This window comes from Cryptomeria japonica, chromosome 3 (genome assembly GCF_030272615.1).
Source record: "Cryptomeria japonica chromosome 3, Sugi_1.0, whole genome shotgun sequence".
In the NCBI taxonomy this organism is placed as follows: Eukaryota; Viridiplantae; Streptophyta; class Pinopsida; order Cupressales; family Cupressaceae; genus Cryptomeria; species Cryptomeria japonica.
Window position 1 is genome coordinate 988,440,383 of NC_081407.1, and position 21,675 is coordinate 988,462,057.

At 42.5% G+C, this 21,675-nt stretch overlaps 1 protein-coding gene across 6 annotated transcripts in view; it reads left to right on the plus strand.

The window, feature by feature from the left end:
* The window catches only part of LOC131071696 (nuclear pore complex protein NUP160), a 253,665-nt gene that overhangs the window by 97,082 nt on the left and 134,908 nt on the right, over positions 1–21,675 (plus strand). For all 6 annotated transcript variants that reach the window (XR_009112579.2, XM_058007642.2, XM_058007639.2 and 3 more), the window contains 3 exons: positions 16,971–17,153; positions 17,242–17,434; positions 17,684–18,264. Coding sequence is in view for 5 of the 6 variants with exons in the window: in XM_058007642.2 (XP_057863625.2) it covers positions 16,971–17,153; positions 17,242–17,434; positions 17,684–18,264 (957 nt within the window). In the remaining variant the exon portion in view is untranslated. The remainder of the gene's footprint in view (positions 1–16,970; positions 17,154–17,241; positions 17,435–17,683; positions 18,265–21,675) is intronic.

Below are 21,675 nucleotides of genomic sequence, written 5' to 3' on the forward strand. Positions count from 1 at the left end.
CCTAGAAATTTGAAGATTTTTAAGGATTTAAAACTTGTTTCATGCACCCTTAATATAATAAACCTTAAAGGAAAAATAACATCATCAAATAGAAGCTAATTTGTTCATATACACAAGTATACATCGATCACATAAGTATAAATGAAAATTGTAGCTGAAGGAAATAGCAAACTTAGATATATAAATTTTGTCAAATGTATACAAAACTCATGGAATATAAAATCCATGACATCAAACATTCCACACAAATATCAAAACAATAACTACAAGTCTATGGCTGAAAGGAGCCTGCATCCTTCCTACGAAGGCGTCTAAGGTAGGTCACCCGACGAGTCTAGGAACTATATAGACGTATTCTTTTTGTCTTTTATTTTTAAGCCAGTTAGTTTAGTTTCCACGTTCTAGCAAAACTTAAGTCCCTTTGTTATTACGGGCATATCACATCATATACATTGAGTCTATCCAGATATATAGTCAATTGTTCGCATTGGAAACCTTGGAGTTACCTTATTTGATCATATTATTTAGCATATGAGGTTTCTTTGTTCAAGAGGGGATATAATACTTAGTATTTTATTTTGTGTTCGAGGTGTCCTAAAAAAGACATCAAGAGGTAGTAGTGTGCAAACTAGTATTGAAGATTACCCCAGGATACAAAGAGACCTCCCTTTGTCGACTATGCTGTGTAGACTTAACACAGGAAGAGGACATTATATGTACTGTTGGAAATAGGGAACCGCGCAACTATTTCTTGGCTACTATTGAATGGAAGTGTATAGTGGACTTGGCAAAATGTCAATTAATAAGTGCCAGTCGAGCATTTGATGTGGCAGTATGGATGAGTGACTACATGATTGGTTTGGGCATAGGAAGGTGTACAATTGGTTGAGATTTTTCTTCAATAGAATCAGTGAATTCCTCTCCAAGAAACATGAGGCCTACTACATGACTAAGTATTCCATCAACCTATTTTGGGATGCTCTTTATAGTTAGCTTCTTGCGAAAATGGGGCAAGTTCTAATCCGTATCACAGTTTGATCCCTCATGGCCAATCACATTTCATTGGACTACCTTGGACATTCAAGTGTCAATTGGGGAAGAAGTGTATTTGGCCAGGAAGAAAATAAAACATAGGGATGTGTTGGGGAAAGGAGAAGATAGTGCTAAAGATAATTATGAGTCTATTGAGTTATCCTCATCCACATTTGCCACCATACCTATGGGTGATGATGTGTCTCTTGTTGTCGATGCACAATCCTTAGTCCCACAAAAGATTGAGATAGCAGAGGCGATCTAGGTTGGTGTTATTGCTTTGGCCATGCCAACAACATTGCCAAGATTGCTAAACAGAGCCACATTGCCAATAGTGCTAGATGTTGCCACATTGCCAACTTTGTCAGCTGATGCCACTTTGCCACCTGAGGCCACTCTGCCAATCGAGACCACCCTGTTAGCCCATGTCACTTTATTAGCCAAAGCAACCGTGCTAGTAGAACCTACCTTTCCAGTTGAAGACTCTTTGCTTGTAGACACTAGTTTGGTCTAGGAAGCCAAGCAGATTGTGAAAAGCTCAGAAAATATTGAGAGGGGAGGTGAATCAATATTTTGAACTTTTAAACACATGAAACCACATAAACAAAGAGATAGAATAGAGAGAGAAAATATCGACAAGGAGAACACCAAATTTCGCGTGGAAAACCCTTTTAGGTAAAAAACCACGGCAGATCGATAGCTTTCATTCACAAAATGGGCACAAACCCAGATTACATAAGTGAGCACCAACTCACAGAGAGCACCAACTCTCCTCGAATCACCAACTTCGTTCAGCTGAAGTACCAACTTCAGTTTTAACACAAACTCGAATGCACTTAAACTTATTAACACTTTTCATTATACACGGAGCACTTCAATCACCATGCCAAAAATTACACACATCCTGCTGAAATAGTTCTTGACTTCTTATCGGCAGCAAGTTGAAAAGACAACCAAAATATATCCCCCATGAAAAATGAAGACAGCAATTAACAGCAGAAAAAAAATCCTGAAAAGCTTAACATGCAGCATACATGCTTGTCTCCATCAACTCTAAACAAGGAAGGAATGGCTGAGGTGTTTATCAATTACTTAGGAATTCAAAATGATTCCCTTTTTAATGATGATGTTACACATTTGTCGTCAAGAATAAGCCGCCCCACTCACAATCAAATGAAGAATCTGCTGCCACTCAGGAAGGATAAATAAATTAATGCGCAGCCAATAATCAAAGTCAGAAACTGTCAGAGTATACAGACACTTGCAGCCATCATACACCAAGAATAAGACCATATCACCTCACTAAATTACCATGTCCAGCAGATGATATTTATTTCACCAAACAATAGCATGGATAAAATATAATTGCCATTAAATAAGAAAATCGCTGACTAGCTTTGACATCAATGACAAAATATTCAACAGATTGATCGCTGGCTAAAGCTACTCCGGCTTCTGACTGAGGTTCCAGCATTCCCATCATCAAGTTCTCCAGGAATCATGGTTGAAGGATTTGAGCCATAGGAGACAAAACAATAGGTGATGATTATTGGCAACAACCAGTCTCGTCCTCCACAGGGAACTACGCCTAGTGTTGAGCATGCTCAAGAGGTAGGTGATCCCTCTCATGCACCACAACCACATTTGGCTCCATAGGAGTTTCCCAAAGCCAACTTGTAATCATAAGGGAATACATTAATTAGGTTAATTATTTTAAAGTTGTCCCAATAAATTTAAATTCTAAGGATAACTTTATTTAAATTAATTTAATTAAAGTGAATTAAGTGAAAAATAATTTTTTTTTTTTTTTTAAACTATGCCTGGTAAACTTTTTAACATGACCAGTGACGCTGGCACGACACGCCCTCCGGCTCCACGTGAATGTTTTTGACCCGGAGCTATGAACCGGTGAGGCCACAAACGGGGGACCTCATCCCCACACTTCACTTGTTCAAATCTGCAAGCACAATGGCCCAGCGAAGGCACAAGGCCTTGCGAGCACGATGACCCAACAAGGATTTGAACCTTGGTGGCCGCTTCACCAACGAAGTGTTTAAACCGCGACACTACATGTCCGAAGACAAAGTGAAAAATAAATTAACTATCATAAAGTGTATTAAATTTTTTTAAAGTGACTTAAGTGAAAAATAAATTAAATATTATAAAGTCACTTTATTAAATGAAGTTTCTTCTAGAAGCTTTAAGGAGGTTAAATCATATCTTTCTAGGAGATCCAGCTGAACCTTTATAAAGAGATGAGAGCAAGTCATTTGGATATGTTGGTTTTGATATTTCAGTCAGAGTCTTTTGGAGAGCTTGTTTTGCAGGTTCAATGAGCCCTAGGATGAAAACCCTTTGGGTATTTTGGTTGGTTGGACGATAACCCAGCTCAACCCTTGGTGGATTCATCTCGGGATTTATAGTTGCAGTTCAAAGATCAGATTGAGAGGTTTTTTACAGAAATTTGTGGGGTCTTTTCAAAGACAAATTTCAGGGTTTATTGGATGCCATTATTTGTGTTTAAAGAATAAATTTGCTTGCTTCTAAGCAAGGGCAGATCATGTGATTAATGCAGACCCAAAGATGCTTTTGTCTAAGCATGAGAATGGGAAAGCAGATCTGGACATTACCTTCATTAAATGCTGGGCAAATTATTTCTACCCTAGGCGAGTTAGAGTGGCACCTTTTTTTGCTGTTGTGAGTTGTCCTTTGTTGCTTGGCACAAAGAAGACCATGTCGTGGCCTTTATGTGTTAATTTAGACTGGGCTACAGGAGTTGGTATTGGCAGAGTTATATTTGATTCAAGGATGACCATTGTTCAGGGTTGCTAGGTGTCATCAAACCTTCATTGGGTTAATTGCAGACTTTGTTTTAAGGTAGTGCAGATTGTAAACGAATCTGGGCAAATAATGTATGGGCTGTTGTGCATATTCTAGGTCTGGGCTGTTAAATGAGGGCAGATCTGGGCGAGTTAAGTTGTCATTTATCGTTGCCATCAATCATCAATCAAGGTCAGATATTTGTGTTTATTTTTGAGTGTATTTGACTGAAACAAAATGATATCATTGTCCTTCCAGTACACTTTGTAATCTGCTCTTTCTGAATATAAGATTGTTTCAGTTTTGAGATCATTATTTATCCGTTTTAGAAGAATTTATAATGCCTTTTTATGTGCAAAACTTAATTAAATTCTGAAACACAAACACCTACAAGCAAACTTACCTGGCATGCCAACTGTTTAACATAATGTGTATGAAGAAGAGTGCATAATTTTGTGAACTTTTAGAGGGGTTCTTACAGTGGTATTAGAGCCAAAGACCTGCCAGGCTATGCAGTTGCAAGTTGTATTGCAATAGTTGCATATTGGACTTTGGTAGTTTTGACTTCCAAGATAGTGATTCATGGCATCATTGAGTGAGGAACATTTGTGGAAAAAGCTTTTCAATGCAGGTGGGAACCTGTAAAACATATTTATATCCAAAAGGGTTTTTCTCAACACCTTGGAGGAAGTGAAAAATTATTTATACATGGCCGATTAGGCATCTTCTGAGGTAATGCAAATAGCTGTAACTCCATCAGTGCAGTCCTTGGGTAATAAAAAGTTGTTGAGATATCCTGATAAAGAAGTAAGATTTGCAGTTAATTTATGTGTTAGTCAAATCATGAGAATTTCAGCTTCTACTATACCTTACAATGATGGCACAATGAAAATTATACTTAAGCTGATTGTGGAAAGCTTCAAAGGACTGGATAATATCAAAAATCCTTATTTTGCTAAGGTTGTAAAAATCAAACTTGGTAATATCATGTTATCTATTGGTAATACACAGAAGTAAATGTATACAGTTTATGGATTTGATTGTGTAAATTTTTTTAACCATCAACGTTTCAAATCACACTCCGTGATTCATCATCAGGATGCAAGAGAGCTCAAGGAGTTGTAAGATAGATAGTTGCAGACCAAAGCTTCAATAAAAAGAAGGGGTGCATGAGGGCCAAGTGAAACAAAAGGCCAACAAAATAACCAAAAAAATAGAACCCCTCAAATATAAAAATACAAACCTAAATAAAACCCTACTCACTACAAGAAAACCCACCAAGTATAACAAACAAGAAATAGGAAAATATTAAAACAAAACCAACATGAGAAGAAAGACAAAACTAAAAGCACTAAAAATTAATAAGGAAGAAAAAGAAAAAGAATAATGAATATATATTAATGAACAAGGACAACAACAACAACAACAATATATAAAATGATTATTGTTTGTATATATATATATATATATATATATATATATATATATATAAACAATAATCACATAGTGTGATTCCAAACGTTGATGGTTAAAAAATTTACACAGTCAAATCCAGAAACTGTATACATTTATTGAATGGATTGTGGAAATCTAATAGCTCTGAATAGACAAAAGTTTCAGGAACAACCTGCCTAACAAGCACAACTCATCGAAGCAGAATGGACTAGAGTGACAATAATAGAGGCCAGGCTGGCTGAGGAGGAGAACGAGAGAGAGCAAACCAAATACTAGCTAATCGAAGCTTCACAAATGTTGAAGGCAGCAAGAATTGGTAGTAACTCATCATTTTAAGCTGCACATAGAGGAAGTAAATAGGCTGCGGCAACTTAGATCCCCAATGTCCACTAACACATTTTTTGTACATCCAGGGATGTCTTGCATCCCATTTCGAAGTAGCTTTTGGTTCTGTGTTGTCCAGCTACCAATTTTGTTAGTTTGTTGTCTGGAAGATTGCTTTCTTTTTTTCGGAGGCTGATATAGTTTGTCAATGAATAAAATGAGATTTTGTAATTAAGGAATTAGTTCCTGGTAGTTGTCAGTTGGTAGTTACCGATGGTTGCATTCTCAACCAATGTTTGGCTTTGCTATATATTCTTTTTGTACCCATAGTTGAGGATCGGATGTATGAGTTCCTATAACTATTGCGTATCTGATGAATGAATAAGAATGATATATCTTTTTGAGACATTGTTGTGAATTAATGTTATATTTTATTAATCTGTTACTCCGTTTGCTCCCTGTTAATCATTCAAGTATAATTACTGAGTAAACAATCTATAGTTATACTAATAATAATCACCGTTTAGTATGTATATACTATTATAGTTTTAAATAAAAATATTTTTATATTTATCTTTGCTTAAATTAGATTTCTTTTTAAAGGTGGTTGTATTTTAAGTAGGTCCCCTTCTTTTATAATTGCAATATAAATTACAGGGTAATAATGTGTTGATATAATTATTATTATAAAAATCCTTGAGGAAGCCAACATTGATGGTGATGGGGTTGAATGAATAAGAAGAGAATTTGTCCTTGGAGTTTCATCATCAGGTCCTGCAGCCCTCCATTGTAGCTCTCTTTTTTCTGAAACTTTTTACTTGGTAGTTTTTTTTTGTACAAAGTAGATTGTAATTGAATTATTATTAGTATTTAGTCATCATTTATGCACTATGTAGAATGCCTTGTGCAATGCAACACAATCAGGGATACAATCTAAATGGAAAAAACCTATATTTCAAACTTCCTCGTTTAAGCTCTCATTTTTATTTGCTCTCTTTATATCTTTATACTGTGAAAAGACCTTTAAATTTTAAAAACACCAGATTGTCACTTTTTTTTTTCTTCTGAAAATCTGATATTTTCCAGATTAAATCCTGATTTTTTTAGTTATTATAATCTTTTGATTTCTGGAGTTATTCCCAAAAAGGACCATTACAGGAGAAGATTAAATTTAATGCTTGTTGTTGCAAGGTTGCCATATTTATAATGAAATATTGCTTTTAATTGCCTGTGTTAGCCGCATTATTGTATACGGGAATACGACTAGTTAATTAAGTTGTAATTGGGTTTGTTAGTTGGCAGCCGAGCGGTGGTAGTTGCGGTGCGACGGTTGGCACTCGCACCCCCTCGGTATCTTTATATACTTCAGAATGTAACTTGCAACACACAATTATGAATGGAAAAATATCTCTTATACTTGTCTGATATGTATGGCATTATTATTCTGCATTACGTGCTTTATGTTTTAAGTTATTCACCCAAGAGGGCAAACATTTGGCACCGTTGCCTAGACTTACTCGGGAACGGAAGACGCGGATGGCGCACGGACACAATGGGCCTACCCATTGGTGAAATAAACCCAGAGGTTGACGATGCGCGGACATAACTTTACACAAGAGAAGACACGGCAACGCGAGAATTTTCAATTTTGCTCCAGGTAGCCATCCAGACCTACGTCCGACGAGAGGCGGCGGAGGCGGAAATCCCACCAAGTGCCGTGTGGACAGCGCTGGAGGTTAGCCCGACAGTAAACCGGTTGATGAACCACCTCCCTCGGTTGCTTGCACAAGCATCGCTAGCTCAACAGGCCCGCCTGGAGGAGATTGCCCAGAAAGAGCGACGACAACAAATCCTGCAATGCTATGAAGAGAATAGCCGACGGGAAACGGAACGAGATGGCTCCAGGCCAGGAGGGAATTGAACCTTGAACTTTTTATATTCAAATAAAAGTGTCTTTGACACGAGTTGTATTGGAGGAAATGAATATAAAGACGTGTTTTGATTTATGTATTGTGAGTTATGGAAATGTGCGACAATTAATGCCCAACCTATTGAATAAAGATAGAAATTAAAAAGCAAGTTAGAACATAGACGGAGGTTGAGGCAAGTTGTTGAAGGACGACCTGCCGAAGGGTGGCCCGAGGGGAACCAAGGAGGTGTCACGGAGGGTGCAGAAGCCGACGAAAATTTCTACGCGTCGCCGGAACATCGTAGGACGCGGAGCCACGAAGAGTTTCTGGAAGAAACAAGGTTACGGCGAAATCTAGTCGAGGAGACTTGGTATCAGTTTAGAAACCTATCCCTTACACCACGGAGTGAAGAGCACCAACGGGAACTAGGAGTGGGCGCGGGTGAGAGCGAAGGGAAGGGCAACCGTACGGCTGTAGGTGCGACGCACGGCAGGCAGAACACGGTACCACCAGTCACCCACGCAGGACACACCACGAGCGCTGGAGGAAGCGGCGCAGGGGCTCAGACACAACAACAGCCACCACAAGGGAGACGACCCCCGTCAATGGCAGGTAAACAAAAACTACCGAAGTTTAATGGCGACGGGAAGGAGGATCCCGTTCGCCATTGTCGAATGTGCGAAACCATATGGTCAGCAAACGGTGTTACCGATCAAGATGAATGGGTAACACAATTCCCAACAACCTTGACGGGAGTGGCCATAGATTGGTACTCAGATATGGACACAGCTAAAGTCAGCACATGGCCGGACCTGAAGAAGGAGTTTGGGATAGAGTTCCGTCTCCTGAGAGATGACAACGAAATAGTCGCCGAGATCTATGGAACGAAGCAGAATAAGAACGAGATAGTGCAAGCTTATAGTCGGCGGCTGAAGGAACTACTGGGAAAAATGGAGAGTCAACCAGCAGATGGGTTGAAAAAGCGATGGTTCGTGGAGGGACTAAAGCATTCCCTCCAAAAGAAGATGAAAATTGTTCCACCTACATCGTACGAAGTCGCATATAATAGAGCGATGGATCTCGAGAGCGAGACCAAGGCATCGAAGAAAAAGGAGGAGGAGGATAGCTCGTCTGAGGAGGATGACTCGTCACAGGAAAGCGGTAGCGACAGCGAGGCTGCCAAACGGGTGCAAACGCTCCAGAAAGACATGGAGCGAATGAGAAGGGAATTCAAAACAATGAGAAGCACTAGTCGGACCGAAGGGGACATATGGTGCACTGAGTGCAAAGAGGAGGGGCACACAAAGGGTACTTGCCCGAAGAAGGCATTCTGCGAGATTTGCCAAGTGATGGGACACTCCACGAAGGAGTGCCCATACAACATGAAAACCCGAAGCACGCAAATGAATCAGGTGCTGTTCACGGAGCAGGCTACAACATCCGCACCAACGGGTACGGGCCAACAAACTAACACAACGACATCATCTGGAGGATACCGGGATAATAGATGCGGCGGCGGAAGAAATAATAATAGTAACAATAACAATAACAGAAACCGGATCCAATATGACGCCAAGGGCTGGCCAATGATTCAGTGTAGGGCCTGCAATCAGTGGGGACACTTCGCTCGCGATTGCACGAAGGAAGCCAACCCTCAGCACCTTTGTCGATGGTGCAGGCCAGGCGACCATGAGGACGCAAATTGCCCGAAGCCTGGTGTAAACCTTGTAAACATAGAACCTACGAAGGCAGAAGTGTTGGCAATCACAAGGGCGTAGGCTAAAAAGACTGCCTACCCAAATCCCCACACGGAGACCGAGAGAGTGCGGGAGGCCAGGGACGAGATCACAAAGGAAATGGCTGCACAAGGATAGAACAGCCGCCAGACAGCAAGTCCACCACGGATGAGGGGAGAAGAGGAAATCTTACGGCAAATATTGCAGGTAGAGGTACCCGTGAGAATTCAAGACGTCCTGGAGACCATGCCGCAGCTAAAAACGACTATCTTAAACTCTGTACCCCCACAAGTAAAAACGAGGGAGGTCGTGAACCCCACAACTGACCCCATGTTTAGGGAGGTCGTGAGCCCCGCGGTCGACCCCATGTTGTTGGTAGTCAACAGCGGACGCCACCCGGCGGTGGTAGAAATGGGTATACTGGGGACTACCTTGATAGACACTATTGTGGATGGAGGGTCAGAAGTAAATGTACTCCCAGAAGCGACATGGAAAAAATTGGGAAAGCCAACGTTGTGGCCCCCTACGTTCAACCTGCTAGGGGCAGACCAACACGGGATTAAACCCCTTGGTACCCTCATGGGCCAACAGTGGTAGAAATGGGTATACTGGGGACTACCTTGACAGACACTGTTGTGGACGGAGGGTCAGAAGTAAATGTACTCCTAGAAGCGACATGGAAAAAATTGGGAAAGCCAACGTTGTGGCCCCCTACGTTCAACTTGCTAGGGGCAGACCAACACGGGATTAAACCCCTTGGTACCCTCATGGGCCAACAGGTGATGGTTGGCACGCAGCCATTCGTGCTGGATTTTGTAGTAATCCCCCTAAAGCAGAAAGGATATGACGCCATTCTCGGGCGTGGGTGACTCATTGCAGCAAAAGCGAACCATAACTAGAAGCGGAATACCCTTTCTTTGGAAAACGTCGGGAGGAAGTACGTGATCGATCTTTGTACGTAGATGGTGAGTGAGGAGTTAGCCTCCTCCTCCGACTCGGAATCTGAGGGAGACCAGTTAGCGGAGGGTGGAGATGGACCCCGCATGGAACCTAGTGACGAAGGGGTGTTAGAACTGGAGGCATGCTCAGGGGACGATAGGGACTCTTTGAATGGCCTCTTCCATTGGCAAATGGGAGATTATGAACTATTTACACCCTCGTGCGACGTATTGAGCATCGAAGAAGAACCAGATATATTTCCCCCAGAATATGGCGAGTACAAGGAAGGGGAGGCATCAGTGAATGAGACGTCAGCACACCAATTCCCGAAGGGGGAGCCCATTAAATATCAGGAAGCCAATTTAAAGGAAACAAATCTCGGGGAGATGAGTGACCCCAAGATCATCCTTGTCGGAGATGACTGGAATCCAGTGCTGAAGGCCGCAGCCTTCAAAATTTTCCTTGAATACAAGGATGTCTTTGCATGGACATACAAGGACTTGAAGGGCGTGCCCCCAGAGTTATGTGTACATCGAATAACATTGGTACCGAGAGCCCAGCCAGTGAGGAAGCGGCCTTACCAAATGAACAAAAATTATGCTGCACGGGTGAACGACGAAATTGAGTGGATGTTGGAAGCGGGCATAATCTTCAAAGTGCAGACAAGTGAATGGGTGTCTCCCATTGTGATTTCCCTCAAGAAAGAGGTCAATCAGATCCGGATCTGTGTAGACTTCCGGTGCCTGAACGTTGTCACTATTAAAGACCCGTTTCCCATACCCTTCACCGACAGCATCTTGGAGGAAGTAGCTGGACATGAAATCTATTCCTTCATGGATGGGTTCTCTGGGTACAACCAGATATCCATTGCGGAGGAAGATAAGTTGAAAACAACCTTCGTGATGGAGGACGGTGTGTACGCATACAACCGAATGCCCTTTGGTCTATGCAATGCACCTGCCACCTTTCAGCGCATCATCTTGCACATCTTCGACAAGATGTCGGTGGGGAACTTCAAAGCCTTCCTGGATGATTGGTCCATTTACAGCGGACAGGACATCCACTTAAAAACTCTCAGGGAGTGCCTAGAGAGATGTCGGAGGGCACGGTTGGCCCTCAACCCGAAGAAATGTAGATTCATGGTACCACAGGGAAGATTGCTGGGACACATTGTGTGTAAAGAAGGATTGAAAACGGACCCGGACAAGATTCGGGTAATAGTAGAAATGGAACCTCCTATGGACGTCACGGGGATAAAGTCCTTCCTTGGTCATGTGGGGTACTACAGGAGGTTCATCAAGAACTTCGCTGAGGTGTCCCACTCGTTGGATAAGTTGACAAGGAAAGGGGAACCATACATTTGGGCAGAGGCATAGAGCAAGGCCTTTGAAGAGCTGAAGACAAGGTTGATGGGAGCACCCATACTGGCATACCCGAATTGGGATAAGGAATTTCATGTTCACGTGGATGCCTCAAACTATGCCATCGGGGCTACATTAGCCCAAGTAGGAGGACACGGCTTGGATCACCCCGTTTAGTTTGCCAGCAGGTTGCTCTCGAAGGCGGAAAAGAACTACAGTACCACAGAACGTGAAGCCCTTGGTATGGTCTATGCCGTACAGAAATTTCGTCATTACCTCCTGGCCACACCATTCACATTTTACGTAGACCACCAGGCACTCATGTACTTGGTAAACAAGCCTATTATCCAGGGGAGGATAAGCCGTTGGCTATTGCTACTGCAAGAGTTCACATTTTTAATTGTGGTAAGACCAGGGCAAAGCCATGTCATAGCCGACCAACTGTCCCGGATTAAGTCGGGGGAACCTCCAGAGGGAGTAAATGATGATTTTCCGGATGCACACTTGCCGTACTCCCTTCGTGGTACAGGAAGATTGGAGAGTACCTATTGACGTCTCGATTTCCGGAGGGTATGCCTCCAGGGGAATGGAGGAAGCTCGTATTAAGGAGCAGGACTTTTTCGCTCATCAACGGGTTACTCTACAAAATGGGGCCGGACCAGGTATTAAGGCGTTGTGTCATGGAGGAAGAAGTCTCGAGCGTATTAAGGGAGGCACACGAAGGACTCGCAGGTGGACATATGGGCCTAGACACTACAGCCCGCAAGGTGCTTCTCGTAGGATTGTGGTGGCCAACGGTACATCACGACGCCAGGGAGTGGGTCGTGGGGTGCGACACTTGCCAATGGGCGGGCAAACCTCTGAAGCGGGACTTCATGCCCCTCAACCCGTCGCACGCATAGGAACTCTTTGAACGATGGGGACTCGACTTTGTGGGTCCTCTTAAGGCCAGCCGCACACGACGGTGCCGGTACATTGTAGTTGCGACAGAATACTTGACCAAGTGGGTGGAGGCAAGGGCTCTCCCGGATAATTCGGCAATAAGCACAGCGAAATTTATTTACGAACAAATCATTACGCGATATGGTATACCTATTCAGTTGACCAGTGACAGGGGGGGCCACTTCATGAACCATGTCATACGGCTGTTGACATCAGAGTTCAAGATTTTTCACTCATTATCGAGCCTGTACTACCCACGTGCCAATGGCCAGGCGGAAGCCATAAACAAAATATTGGTATTGGTAATTTACAAGTCCTGCGGGGTAGAAAAGGAAGATTGGGAGGAGAGGTTACCCTCTGTACTATGGGCCTACAGAATGACTTACAAAGTGACCACGGGTCAGACCCCGTTCCAACTCATGTACGGGCAGGAGGCGGTGGTGCCAGCGGAATTCATGGTGCCAAGCCTTTGCATTGCAGTAGAGAACAGACTCGGGGATATGGAGAGTTTGAGGGAGAGACTGTATGCCTTAGGTAAGCTGGACGAAAAAAGAATGCTGGCACAATGGGCCACAGAGGTAGCCCAGCAAAGACGAAAGGTGTGGCACGACAAGCACCTGCGGCGAATGCAGTTTACTCCCGAACAGCTAGTGTTGAAATTCAATGGGAAGAACGAAATTAAACCTGGGAAATTCAAATTGCGATGGCTAGGGCCCTTCCGGATACGCGAGGTCAATACGAATGGGGCGATTAAGTTGTGGACGCTGGACGGGAAGGAGGTGCTAGATGCCGTCAATGGATCGAAATTAAAGATTTATCACGAACGGAGGGAACCTGCCCCCCCTAGTCTGGATGTTTGTCAGTCTAGTGTAAGATAGAAAAAATAAAGAAAAAAGAAAAAAGTGGTCCACCGTGCGGTGGGGCCATCGAAGGTGGATGCCACCGTGCGGTGGTCACCCACACACCACACACCCAACATTAAACCCCCGCACAACACCACACAACATTAAAACGCCAGAAAACAAAAAGGAGGACGAGCCCGCACACGCCGCACAACCCCGAAACACCACGCGCCACGCAAAGGAAAAAAAAAAAAGGGACCGCCATAGGTAGACCAGCCACACAAGAAAAAGGTCGTTACGAAGGTGCCTAAGACCGTACGATTTTAACGAGAAATCAGTTATACAAAGATTAATGGATTCAGCAGGGAAAAGAAGTTGGAAAAAACAGCTGTACGCTTCCTCCAGTAGCAGCCAGAGGGATAGCAATATCAGGATTTTAGCGTCAGGAGTACGTGTTGCAGGCGGCACCATGGATGCCAGCGCCTGACAAAAGCAAAAACAGAAGGCACCACAGGCTGCCATAAGTGCGAAAAACACAGTGACGCCCCAGAACATCACCTTTGAAGGCTTGAATGGGTCGGAATGCCGGAAATGGTGGCAGGACACTCCCGAGGATGATTTGGTGAAGCGAAACCTCTGAAAGGCGGAAGTGGAGTGGGCTATTCGGATGCCCGTGTTTCCTATCTGTGAGTATGAGGGTGCCCTACGGTTCATGGTAGACACCTTCGACAGGCACACATACACCAGCACTTTTGAATACCTTGGGAGGGATGTTACCGTATCTTTCAAAGCAGGGGACTTCACGAGGGTATTCGACATCCCAGGCAGATAGGGCAAGAAAATAGAACTGAAGGCTAAAAAGATGAAACGAGAAGAGAAGGAGCGGTGGGTTAAATTAATCTCCAAGAACTTGACGACAGCAGAGTTGGACAGCGCGGCTAGTGGCACGAAGGGTCGAGGAATCCGTAAGACTTTGGTTGTGGAGGGCCACTGGAGATGCATTATGGATGTCATCAAGAGCAGATTGATAGGGTTGGGTATGGCATCGGACATCGCCCTCCCTCAGATTATGCTGATGAACGGGTTGATGAATGGCATCGTGTATGATTGGGCCGTGTTACTCGCAGAGCGCATGTATGAGTTTTTGATGCTGCAGTATCGCACATTCTATATGCCTCACTACGCTACAGGATTCTTCCTGGAGGCCACGCGGGAAGCAGTGCCTGAGGAAGAGTTGGAGATACGACCACATGGACCGTTGACAACAGGTGAGCCTCCAATAATGTATTGGAGGCACTTGGACATTGGGCACTCTTCCGCGAAGCGGAAAGGGCGGTAGATATGGCCTTGGCTTCAGGGGAGCTTGACAGCAGGAGGGATTCTAGTAGCATAGAGGAATCAGAAACTGAAGAGGAGGACGATAGCAGCCGGGTGACGGAGGAGTCGGTACGAGTCATGTTTGCCCCACCCCTGCTACCGATGGGCATGCCTGTGCCATCATCTGGAGTGGGCGGCCCCTGTATTCCGGCCTTCGAGAGAGCCGTACGCCTGTTACACTTGGTCCCCTCTAGCATGAGCACCAGGGAGCATCACCGGGCCCAACCACGGCGGCACTTACCGAGGACATGGCAGAGTCAGGGACGGAGGAGTCACCGCATCGGGTAGTGGTCGCTGAGGAGCAGGGGCTGACGGAGGTGGTGGATACCAAGCCTCAGGTGCAGTTGGACGTCGTGGGTAGTGACGTAGTGGTCACTGTTTCTGCTTCCTTGTTGGAGGAGCCGATGACAGCAAACCATCCCCCGGTTGTAGAGATGCGCGCCGACCTCGTGGCTATGCAGAGCTGGCTCACACAGCGGTTTCAGATGACACTGGCACAACCAGAGGGAGCTATTGTATTCTCACCGTGTCGAGAGACTAGAGCAGAGGTAGTAGACTTGGATGACTCATCAAGAGAGGCACATGGACTCATAGTTGGGAACGAGGCAGGGGAGGTTGCCTCTGCTGGGCAGGCACATGGAGATGGTACAGCTTCAGTGGCAGAGGAGGTACCTTCACAGCAGGATGCCGTTGCGTCCGTTCCACTAGAGACTTCACAGCCTTCAGCGCAAACAGGGGAGGATATTGAGACCTATCTAGCTGACATTGCTGATATGGTGACGAGGGGTAGGCGGGTGGTGGCCGCTGCCCAGACGCAAGCATTGCAACAGGTGGTGGTAGAGCTAGAGCAGGTCTTACAGTTTATGCGGGTGGGCTGCCCGACAGCCTTTGCTACTTGCTTTGAGTCTCAGGGTTGGCCGACTACTAAGACAGAGGAGATGCTCCAGGCTTGGAGGCTGCGTCAGCCCGTTGTGGAGAGTCGGGTGATGGCAGTTGTCCGCGAGATCGAGCAGGTCTACCGGGATGCCTATTATACATTGAGGCATACACGGCAGGAGTTTGCGGTCTGCGAGGCTGCATGAGTAGCGTTGGAGAAGGAGATGGCCAGTCAGCAGGCCTCCTGGGCAGCCAAGAGGGTGCAGTTGTTGGCATAGCATGAGGTGGCCAGCGTAGAGACGGCTGCGACCTGGGCAGAGAAGGTCGAGGTAGAGATTCGTCTGGCGGTTGAGCAGAGTGTGAGGAGCCACGTGCAGCAGGAGTTGGATGCTGTCAGTACCGAGAGGAGTTTGTTGCAGACTCGGTTGGTTTGCGCGATGGAGGTAGCGGATACAAAAGAGGAGGAGTTGCTGGAAGCTGCACACATGGTGAAGACAGCTTTGGAGAAAGTATTGGTGGCAGAGCGAGATGTGATTGTACGCACTCAACAGGTGTATGAGCTCCGCGCCCGTTTGGCGGCCCAGACACCAGCATCTCAGCCTTCTGTTTCAGGGACGCTTCCGCAGCCCCCTCCCTAGTTTTTCTGATATGTATATAGTCTAGGTTGCATGATCTCCATTTTTGTTGTAAGTCGCCTGGAGACGACTTTTCTTTGGGGGGGGATGATGTTAGCCTTATTATTGTATACGGGAATACGACTAGTTAATTAAGTTGTAATTGGGTTTGTTAGTTGGCAGCCGAGTGGTGGTAGTTGCGGTGCGACGGTTGGCACTCGCACCCCCTCGGTATCTTTATATACTTCAAAATGTAACTTGCAACACACAATTATGAATGGAATAATATCTCTTATACTTGTCTGATATCTATGGCGTTATTATTCTGCATTACGTGCTTTATGTTTTAAGTTATTCACCCGAGAGGGCAAACAGCCTGCTTATACTTTTTGGTTTGTATGAATAAAGGAAAATTTGGCAGAGATTTATGCTCATCTGAATCTTGTTATTTTCTCTCTGCATTGGCTGAAGGAAGTTATTGAAACTTGCAGTACCATTTCTGTAGTTTATGTATCCACTGATTGTTTTGTGAATATTTTTCTTTATGGTGTCAGAAAAATGATATTTTATGTATGGTTGCCATTAAATAAATAAATATATGTTTACTGATGTGGACATGATTTATCTGAAGCATATTGATTTTGTTACATGAATACATGTACTCGATACCATAATTTTATATCTTTGGATGGTGGAATGTTGAAGTGATGTTTTGGTTTGTTTGACTTTGTTTGTCTTGCAGAATGAAGTCCCTCCTTCAGTATCAGCCATTTTTCTCCGTAGGCTAATGCAATCAGGTGTTGGACAACGTCGTCCACTTCAGGAAGTTATGGAGACCCGTAAGAAGCATTTAAGTGATTCTGACTTCCGTTCTCTTACAGTAGATGGTTTGCGTAAGGAGATTCTGACTGTCATAGAGTGTGAGGTAAGGTGATGAGAGATTGTTTGCTTTCTGAACTGATTATTGTTGTTTAGCATACACTAACTTACATACTTTGATTGTGGTTTATCAGGGAATTGGGGATAATCAAATTTCTTTGTCATATGAATGGAAAAGTTTTTGCAATATTTACATGCAGTCTTGGTGTCATAACAATGTGCCATATAGTTTGCTTTTTGACTCCTCAACAGGAGGCATTGGATTGATAAGAAGGCACTCTCTTTCTTTGAATCGTAGTCTGTGCGACATTGAACAGATAGTACATGGTGAGCTGAAAAGCTGCCATGTCAAAGTAGTCCATTTATTTTCTTTCTATTTGTTTTGTTCACTGTGTAGTTTTAATGGATGATCCAATTAATAGAATTTTACATTTAACATGCTTTGATTCATTTGTTAAATGCCAAAGATGTAGAACGAAATAAGATGTGGGGTTTCAGTTTTTGATTTTATGGACGGCTGTCTATAATGGTTAAATCTAGAGTCTTTGTATTGATGAAATTTCTTGCTTTTCCCAGGAATGCCTATGGTTGATGGAAAAATTTCTTCACTCCCTTCAGACTGGAAGCATAATATAATTGATACTGAGATACTTGATGGGATATTGAAGTGCACTGGCATCATATCAAGATATTTAGGGAAAGCTGCTCTTGCTGTTTTCTATGAAGCTTTGTTAAAGCCGTCAAGTGTTACATTCCAGTATCTCATTTCTCGCTTCCTAAGGATTTTAGATGTTGGATATGATTTTTCGGTCTTAAAACAACGTAATTCACATCTTGGCGTGGACTTTGCACGTGAGAAGGAACATAAGTATCACAGCCATCAGAGAAAATTTTCTCTTAGTATACTATTTTCTCTACAGGCATTAAGAGATAAAGCAGGTGGCTGGGATAGAGTTCTGAATGTAATTGAAAAGTTCTTGACTAGCATTGTACCTGAAAATTTTTCCTATGACAAAAGATCTGCAGCAAGGGGCATATTATACAGTGTAAACACGACATTGTTGGTGCAGACAATTTCTCAGGTTGCAGAAATTCAATTTGAGACTGCCCGTGACTTGCTTCTACTTCTTGGTTATGTGCTAAAAGTTAAAGGACAGGTGCGTTTTGTACATTACGAAAATACATTTTTGACTGTTTTCTGCATGTTAAAATATCCTTAAACCTCTTGATATTGTGCTGAGGACATTGGTTTTAAATGTCTGAAGGGAAAAGATCCAAGTTCACTATCTGAAGGATATCTCATGATTTAGAAATTAAGTGCTTTTCATAATTTACATATGTTTAGCCCTTATATTAGCCCTTTGCCATTGGTAAGTGCTTTAATTAAGTTATGTAGTGGGATACCCAAGGATCCTTGCTTCTTCATATGTGTGTGTGGTAAAATTTGCTCTGATATTTGATATATATATATATGTTTTTGGAATATAGAGGGTATATTCAAATGGATATATTTATTATTTACACATTGATAAGGTGTATTTAATATGTATCAAATGGATGTCTCTCAAATGCATGGATAACAGAATATAAATATATGTAAAGGGTATCTAGATAGGGATATGTCCCTACAATAAGAGGACATGGCTACACGGGCTAGCCCAAATATGGTCGAATGCATTATTGTACTTTATGAAATGTTTTATATTATCTTACAAGCTTACCTCATCTATACCTTTGCACTTTCTTTTCTTAGAAGCTTCCTTTTGGATAGCATTGCACTTTATAAATACCGAATACATTAGAGTATACAACATATGTATTATTGCAGCTAATTCCTTTGTGATTTTTCTTATTTGTAATTGTGTTCATATTATACAAGTTGTCTATTAATAATTAATTAGGTACGTTAGATTCCCTTTGCTATTGGAAAGGTTTTGTTCGCAACATGTGTGATGAAGAAATTAATCTACTATTAACTTACAATAAAAGTGTGGGAATGACAAACTGGATATAGAAATGGGAATAGTAGAAAGAAAGTAACTTGGCAGTAGTGGGCTATGTCATAGGGTTCGCCGAATTTCAGCCATGGAGTCCGAAATTTGGCGAACTCCAAAACGTGAGTAAAAATTCGTTAAAATTAGCCCGTACGGGTAGGTGAGTTGGCTTGGGCGGTGGGTTTGCTCCCCATCGGTCTCGGGTTTGACTCCCTCTCGGATTTAAGAGGGAGGACTGGTTGCGGGCTTTGGATTCTCTCCCTAGGGGACTAGTCTCGCCTCAGATTGCCCCTTCCTGGCCCCAACTTGGCAATAAAAGTAAGCCCAAGGTAAGGCAGGTTGGGTCGCTGGACTGGGTCGCGGGGATACCCCTGGCATACTGAAAAAAAAAAAATCGTTAAAATTCGCTTTGTGTTCGTTCGAGTTAAGGGCATGGTTTTTGTTTAATAAAATATATTTATAAAAACGATTTTTTAGGATTTTTCATGTTGAGCAACGTGACTGTGTTCACCTGCAAAAGTTTTTTTAACGCTTTCCAATATCAAACAGCGTGAATAGGCATATCCACTGCTGAACGGGATAAAGTTTCATTTAGTGTTTTTCAATGTCGAAAAACGGGAGCGAAACCTTATACTCCAACTGGCCGAAAGCTTCAGAAAAAAATTAGAATACAGAAATAGGGTCGCCGATTATAGAAATAGCACAACTTTTTATGATTTACGTTTGGAGAAGGGTCGGCTTCTCTTTTAATTTTAAATATTTAGATTTAATTTTTAAGACCTCTTTTTTAATTTTAAATATTAGTTTTTTAAATAAAATTTAATCTCTTTATTTTATGTTTTAAATAATGTAGATTTGTTATTTAATTTTTTATTAAATATATTAAACTATAATATATGTATTATTTAGTATGTTAAATTTGATATAGTTATTATTTTTATTCAAAAGATAATATTATTTTTATGGATTTATTATTTATTTAAAAAAAATATAAATTTATATAAGGAAAATTTAATGACTTTTTTTCGAATTTTTTGACCTAGCCGAACTTCATCCGAATTTTATTGTTGTCGAACTCGAATTCGAACTCGAACTTTGTGACATAGGTAGCGGGTGTAGCTCATTTCTTAGGCAATGTTGTGATGTGCGTATGTCTATATGATGTTCTGTAATCCTTTTTACATGCTGTCGTTTATAAAAAGTGTGGAATTCAAAGTTGTTGCCAGATTTCAAATGCATGTGCACAATAGAAAAAAAGGGCAATACACACACCAGAGAGAGATACTGTGATACACATAATATGATAATCTATGTACTTTGAAATGAGAAATAGAAATAAGAAGGGAAAGGAAGAGAGAAGAAAACCTCGACTGGTTGCAGTCTTCAAAATACTTGTAGCTAGAACAAAAAAAATGGTTGGGACTTCTTGGCAGCTTGCCAAGATTGGTCAAGCCCCTAGCTTGGTCTTTTGACCTCCTTGGATAGTCGATAGAAAGGAGATTAGAGATAGTGTGTGCTCTTATTCTACATGTGTCGAGCACTAAGAATAGTGACAATATAGTAAATCTATAAGTATTAATCCCCGGTCTATAGGTAAGAATACCCTAGTGTGTGTATGAGATTGAATAAAGGGTGGTGATGGCCACTAATAGATTTGCCAATACAAATGAAGAAGCAAATGTGATAAAAAGATTGCTGCAATATTATTCAAACAAGAATGAAGCCTTATTGGAACAAAATTACCGGCATGCTGTAGAAGAGAGAATGAACAAAATGAGTTGTTAAAGGAAATTTAGCAGCATGCAGCTTCAACAATATAGGTATGTTCAGCCAAGAGAGCAAAGAGGAAGGATAGATTTCTTGTTGTTGAATAGTTGAGATTTAAACGATTGCTCTATCAAAAGGTTTATGGGGAAGCTGAAGGGTCAGATTAGGATGCTGAAGGCATTTTTTGTGCAGATGATTGTTACAGCAAGCAGCAGCAAGTAGCTGAGTGGGAAACCAATATTTAAATCTTGTAAACTTATAAGATGCTAGTGCATTGTGCTAGTATCCTAAAGAAATTGCTCGAAATTTGGCATGTGGTCAAAGGTCAATGAAAAGAATCAGAATCTCATAAAGAAATTTGGCAATCTGGTGAAAGAAAAGTCTAAGGTTGAGGCTAAATGATCCTTAAAACATGCCAGAGGAATGGTCACTAAAACAAGCCCAAAACATAACCAGTGTTCCACGGGCGTTGGGGATAGGGGGACGCGGGGGACGTGTTTTGGGGACGGGGGGACCAAGGGCCTAAGTTTGGGGACGGCGGCGGGGGGGTGGCGGGGTGGTGGTGCTGATATAGTTATACATATACATATAGTACTTGAAAAACTAGTTTTGAAAAGATGTATGACAGTATTACAGTATAAGAATTACATTTTCAAATGAGACTATAAGAAATTTGAAATACTAAATCTAAATACCAATTACCAAGATTTCTAAGTTGTGTTGTTATATGGAGCCTAATCAGACTCAGAGGTTAGATTTTCCCTACTTCTATCGACGCGGTTTCACCCTATATTTTTCAACGGGGGT